We start from the raw sequence: 6,910 nt of genomic DNA, 5'->3' as shown, positions 1-6,910 counted from the left end.
TTATAATATACTGTGCAATCACATACTAAGAGTTTTTACTCAGTTCAAGTTTAAAAATTAAAGTGCAATATTTGCTTTCGCTGCTTGTTACTTCTTGAAGAAAGTGTTGTTTTTGGTTTATACATTTTTGCACTTTATTTTGTTGTTTTTCAATCCAATTATGTTTTAAAAATATTTTATTCGAGTAAATGATCGAAAATTACTGCACTATTATTTGTTTTTCTTTTAAGTAAATTTAGCCTACTTTTGCTAAAAGAGAAAATATGGACTAGTGATAGTGCCTTGAATAATATCGGCTTCTTTCATTCATGTTATGGGTATTTTTATACAAAGGAAATTTTTTTGTGCCTGTTGAAAATTAAAGTTTACTGACATAGCCATAAAAAAATGTTGCTTTATTTATCTGACCGTATTGGAATGTATTTGTTAGGTTTTCGGTCAATTAAATTTGGTTCAATAAACAATATGTGGTTATTTTTAAAATTTTCAATGAACATTCGATCAGTCCGGCCCTCGGCTTGCAGCAAAAATTTTTATCTGGCCCTCCGTCCATTTGACTTTGACACCCCTGATATAACACTTTAATTGTTAAAATAAGCTTTTTTTCACATTTTCAGGTAGTGGTGTGCCGCGGGATTTTTTCAATGAAAGAAATGTGCCCTGGCTCGAAAAAGATTGAAAAACATTGACACAGAGCACAGAGAAAATTGCTAGCACCATTATGTTAAAGAATGATAATCGATAATCATCATTGAAATAACTTGGTAAGCTGATAAGAATGAATTAAGTTTCAATTTTGAAACTCTGCATCCAAACAATACCAATAAAACATGTGCATTTAAAAAACCCCTGTTTAATAGCGATAATAATAGGGTTTATACCCATCGTACAGTCAGTCCTCACCTTCTTCAGCTTGCTCTGATCATCTTTATATGTGATCATGAGGGTCAGAGCAAGATCTCCCTTAACTCTTCTTGTTCCTTCACAAAGCAGAGGATGCTCTGCCTCACTAACGGTTGTCTTCATCCCTGCATACAAAAAAAAAAAAATATATATATATATAAGTAAAAAAAAAAAAACCAAAAAACAACAAAAAATAACCTAAGACAAAATTAAGAAACACTTGGGGCAAAATAGTGTCAAATCTGACAGCAGCATTGAGAAAGATATTAAAAACAAAGAGTACATAATTTGCAAAAATCATTTGTACTCACTGAAATATTACAATTTCTGATGTAACGAGTTTCAAAAAAGGTCATTTTCTATCATAATAACAGACAACTGTCATGTTCCGTATTGGGCAGCAGGTGGCAGGCGTTCATTCTGCTGTCTGCACACCTGCTGCCTATTTGCCAATTATCTCTCCTGCTATATCTAAGCACTCCAGTTTCAGCACATTGCCGGAGTATTGCACGCCGTGCCACTGCTGTTGCCCATTTACTCGAACGAACTCGTACACTATCGCTGATTGTTATATTTCCTAGTCCTATTGTAGACTATTTTTAAGTACGTGCTGTACCCAATATTTGGCTACATATTCTTCCTTGCCGTTTTTTGCAAGCGTTTTCTGTTGTCGCGTTTTTTCTCTATTTCCTGGTTCTCATTTATTACCAGCGCTTTCTGTTTTTCCATTAGGCGGAGTTTTTCGTTAATAATAAATATTATTTTTGAGACAGAGTCCTTTGTCAGTGTCTGCTATTTCGGTGATCCACTCATTCTCACCTTTTTCTGTTACGCACAAAGCGGTTCTTTTCCCTGCTTCGTGCGTAACGTGACAACAACAAAATAGATATTTTCAATTATTCTATGAAAAAAAGATGAGAATACAACTTAAGCTGAAGCTACTACTTACCTTTTTTCACTTTATTCTGAAACCTCATTAAACAGACCGTATCAAATAAGAAATATTTCTAGTGCTGCTTTATAATAATAATAATAATAATAATAATAATAATAATCATACATTTTATTTGAAAGCGCTTTTCATCATACTCAAAAACACTTTACAAGAGCTCAAAACACAGGATAAAAATGTACACTTAAAGACAAGCATAAAAGATTTACAAAAAACACATTTAGATGAACAAAAAAAAGCAAAAATGGGTAAAAGAGATTAAAAGGTGTGAAAAGCATCGCGGAACAGGTGAGTTTTAAGAGATGATTTGAAGGATTGGAGGTCAGTACAGTTGCAGATGTGTTGTGGTAGAGCGTCCCAGAGGGTGGGGGCGGCGACAGAGAAAGCTCGGTCCTCCCAGGTTTTGAGCTTGGTCACGGGGATGGCGAGGAGGTTTGTGTTTGAGGAGCGGAGGTTGCAGGAAGGAGTGTATTGGTGAAGAAGGTCGGAAAGGTAGGAGGGGGCCTGATTGTGAAGGGGTTTATAGGTGAGTAGGAGTTTAAACTTAATACACTGGGGAACGGGGAGCCAGTGGAGGTTTTTAAGGACGGGGGTGATGTGATCACGAGTGCGGGTGTGGGTGAGTAGACGGGCGGCGGCATTCTGGATATACTGTAGTTTATTGAGGAGTTTGGAGGTTGTACCGTAGAGGATGCTATTGCAATAGACAAGGCGGGAGGTGTTGAAGGCATGGATGAGGGTTTGAGCGCCGTTGAAAGAAAGTGAAGGGTGTAGACGAGAAATGTTTTTGAGGTGGAAGAAAGCAGTTTTGGTGATTTGGCTGATGTGTTGGTCGAAAGAGAGGTTATTATCAAAAAGGACACCAAGGTTGCGACAGTGAGTGGAGGGAAACAGGGTGCAGTTGTCGATAGTGAGGTTAAAGTTGGAGGCTGTTTGGGTGAAGGACCAAGGACCGATGAGACTTAGTGCAGTTAAGAGTGAGAAAGTTTGTTTGCATCCAGATTTGATATCTGAAAGACAGTTAGACAGGGTGGAGTGGGTTGTTGGGGTAAATGATTTGGTGGGGATGTACAATTGGAGTGGAACCGGAGACCATGATGACAAATGATTTGGCCGAGGGGTAGAAGGTAGAGGATGAAGAGAAGAGGACTAAGCACAGAACCCTGGGGGACACCTTGGGACAGTGGGGCAGTGTAGGAAGAGCAGTTGTTGATGTGTAATACCATGAAATACAAACAGCAAGGGGAGATCTTTATGCACAAATGTAGAACTGAATACCTCTTATTCAGCTCTACATTTCAAAATGATTAAAACAGAAATTGATTAGGAAAAAAAAAGATACTCCTGATGGACTCACGACATGTGAGAGAGGCCATAGGGGCCGGGTACAATGTGAGTTGGGCAGCAGCCAAATGGTGGGCCTATCCCCAACTACAGAAGCTGGCACGAGTATGTGGAATGTCACATATCTGGCAGGGAGGAGCCTGAGCTGGTGTGCATGATTGAAAGGTTTTGAAAAAACATTGTCGGGCTGCCCTCAAGATATAGCTTCGGTACCAGTCCTCTTGAGAGGGCCTGCCCTGGATAGTCTTGCAGGGTGCGATTTGGGTTAAGGGCCCCCCGGATTAGAACTCAAGCGGTGTTTTGTAATTGGACTTCTGTGGCCATCATAGATTACCCATATTGAACGCCCTGTTCTAACCAAACTATGTCCATATGTGAACTTAACACCAGGACCGACCAAGTCTATCAAATTTGTTAAAAATGGTAAATCATCGCGCAATATTGCAAAAGTTGTTGGTAGTGCCTTCCCTCTCTTGCAGGGAAGGAGCCGGAGCTGGTGTGCGAGGCAGAGAAGTTCCGACTTGACATAGTCGGACTTGCCTCCACACACAGCCTTGGCTCTGGCACCAGTTCTCTCGAGAGGGGTTGGACTCTCTTCCACACTGCCCACGGTGAGAGGTGCAGAGCAGGTGTGGGCATACTCATTGTGCCCCTCAGCTCAGTGCTTGAACTTTGAGGTTCACACCGGTGGACGAGAGGGGAGCCTCCCTCCAACTTGGGGTTGGGGACGGCTCCTGACTGTTGTATGTGCTGAAGCACCATTGTTTTGTTATTGGACTTCTGTGCTCGTCACGGATTGTCCATCACGAACACCATGTTCAATCATGAGGGTGTCCATGTGTGGACTTGGCACCAAAACACCTAAGGACTAAGTTCAATGATCGATCTTGTCGTCATTTCATTGGATTTACATGTTTTGGACACTCGGGTAAAGAGACGGGAGGAGTTATCAACGGATCACCACCTGGTGCTCTGTTGGCTCTGATGGTGGAGGAAGATGCCAGTTTGCTGGGAAGGTCTGGCAGAATCCCGGGCACATGGTTTGGGTTAATATGGGTTGTTTATGGGTGGGCGAGATTGGACCTCTTTTTTCTCAAATATGTCTTGCATCAGAAAATGAAAATCAATTTGTACTCAAATTGAATTTGATTTTGGAAAGCAATATCTACCAATGTTTTTCTTTTTGTATTATTTTTATTTGCTTATTAGGGCTCCAGCAGCAACCGCTGCGAGGTCCCTATTGTTTTTCAAGAAATTATTAAGATATGATCTCCAACTCTCACTGGAGCGGTTCGCAGAGAAGTGTAAAGTGGTTCGGAAATAAATCAGCACCGCCAAATCAAAACCCACTGCAGGTATGTGATGACATCCTGCCCCAAGAAGTTCAAGTATATTGGGGTCTTATTCACAAGTGAGGGAAAAATGGAACAGGAGATCGACACGTGGGTCTGTGCAGCATCTTACACGCCCGGAGAGAGGTCTCCCAGCTGTCTTGGAAATTCTTTGGTGTTCCCCTGGAAGAGATGGATAAAGTGGCTAGGGCCAGGGAATTCTGTGATTCTCTGCTAAAGCTGCTGCCCCTATGAGTCAACCCGGATAAGCAGACACAAATGGATGGATATTTTTGGCTTTTTGTAAGATGGCGGACAGTGCGCCAGTGTGTTCGGCGACGCTCCTGCTATTTCGTTTTTTTTTTACGACACGCAACGCTTGTTACGTTCCTAACAGCGTATCGATTGGTTTACGATCGCCAGTCGTTGTTATTGATTCAAAAACGCGTCGGAGATTCGGCCGCGTTTTGGCAAGACGGTGGTGAAAAGACGCTACCTCCGATTTTTGCTAACGTGCCGGCTAATCTCTTCCGCGTTCGGTCTCCCCCTTCACGACCGCCGCGGCAAACATAGCGGTCAGCTCATGAAGCTAAAACGGGATCTGAGACACACTTCGATCGCTACTCGTTCCCGAACGCACGGAATTACTCCGTCGTTGCGTGCCCTCGACCCCGTCACCTCGTGCTTGATAACATTCGTTGGCTCTCCCACCGCGCCATGGCATTTCTACCCTCCGCGGTTTTCTCGGCGAGGAGTCCAGCTAAATCTTTTGAGGGAATTCATCCGGGCTCAGCGATCGGAAGAGGCAATCCCTCCTGTTGCTCCTCCCACAAGGATTGCGTTGTTAACCGCCCGGTCGTTGACGAACAGGACCCATATTCTGAGGGAGTATTTCCTTTCCAATGACTTGGATTTTCTGTGTCTGAAGGAGACTTGGGCAGGTACTGGTGAGTACAACGCTTTACTTGAATTGTTGCCACCTGACTGTGCATTCCTCGATACCCCGAGGACCTCAGGCCCTGGTGGAGGAACGGTGAGTATCTTTAAGAACATTTTCAAATGTAAACGGTGCACATTCACCACATCAACCACCAGCTTTGAAGCACCCTTCTTTGAAGTCGGTCGTGTTTTCCCGGTGCTTTGCGCTGTCATTTACCGTCCTAAATACAAGACTTTTTAAGCGATTTTTCAACCTTTCTTGCAGAAATCAGGCTGAGATATGATCATATCCTCCTAATGGGGGATTTTAATATCCATGTGTGCTGTCCGGAGAAACCACTAGCAAAGGACTTCTTAAGACTTATCGACTCTTTTAATTTCGTGCAATATGTGACCAGCCCGACACATGAACAAGGACATATTTTAGACCTTGTCCTTGCTTATGGTCTACCGGTGTCAAATCTGGAAGTCCTTGAAAATGGGATTTCTGATCACATGGCAGTTTTATTTGACGTAGTCTTATCGCGTGCTGCTGTAAAATCTGCCGCTCCTAGTTGCAACCGCTGAAATTTTAACCCTCGCACTGCTAGTCGGTTCTCTGATGCCTTTAATAACCTTTGCATACCCTCGTCTAACACAGAGGAACTTACCTCTTGGTTCAACTCATCATGCCGTGCCATCCTGGATTTGGTGGCTCCTTCAAAAACTGTGCTCCCAAAACCTAAACCCGAGCCTTGGTTTAACGACAAAACTCGCGCAGCTAGGCAGGGGTGTCGCAAAGCCGAACGCAAGTGGAAAAAAGACAAATTGCAGGTCTCTTATCAAATCTCGAAAGACTGCTGGCGTGACTACCAGATCACAGTTCAAGAGGCCAAAAGAGAATATTTATCAAACCTAATTCAGGCTAACCGTCACAACCCACGTGTACTATTTAAAACCATCGCTTCTGTACTCAAACCCCCTCAGCTTACATGCTCAGAATCTTCACTCGAAATGTAACATATTCCTTCAGTTTTTCATTGATAAGGTCTCTACAGCTAGGACTTCGGTTTCAAATACCGCATTTGACTCCTCTGTCCATATTCCGTGTGCAGCGGTGCTAAATTCTTTTGAAACTGTGTCCTTGAAGCTTTTGGAGGATGTAGTTCGCCAGATGAAGCCATCTGGCTCCGCCTGCGACTCTCTTCCCCCGCATTTCTTTCAGGAGGTTCTACTGAGTGTTGGTGCATCGGTCTTGGACATCATCAACAGCAGCCTCTCTTCTGGTACAGTTCCCCAACAGTTTAAACATGCTGTGGTCCAACCCTTGATCAAGAAACCTGGTCTTGATCCAGACGTGCTGTCAAATTTCAGGCCCATCTCCAAACTGCCTTTCATTTCAAAAATTCTGGAAAAAGTGGTGCACATGCAGTTGAAATTTTTCTTGGATGAACATAACATC

At 43.0% G+C, this 6,910-nt stretch overlaps 1 protein-coding gene across 3 annotated transcripts in view; it reads right to left on the bottom strand.

The window, feature by feature from the left end:
- The window catches only part of zswim8 (zinc finger, SWIM-type containing 8), a 179,613-nt gene that overhangs the window by 53,712 nt on the left and 118,991 nt on the right, over positions 1-6,910 (bottom strand). For all 3 annotated transcript variants that reach the window (XM_019872083.1, XM_019872084.1, XM_019872085.1), the window contains exon 15: positions 904-1,028. In XM_019872083.1, the coding sequence (XP_019727642.1) occupies positions 904-1,028 (125 nt within the window). The remainder of the gene's footprint in view (positions 1-903; positions 1,029-6,910) is intronic.

Source organism: Hippocampus comes, unplaced genomic scaffold (assembly GCF_001891065.2).
Source record: "Hippocampus comes isolate QL1 unplaced genomic scaffold, H_comes_QL1_v1.1 scaffold269, whole genome shotgun sequence".
NCBI classification, from domain to species: domain Eukaryota; kingdom Metazoa; phylum Chordata; class Actinopteri; order Syngnathiformes; family Syngnathidae; genus Hippocampus; species Hippocampus comes.
This window is presented reverse-complemented; position numbering and strand designations above follow the sequence as displayed.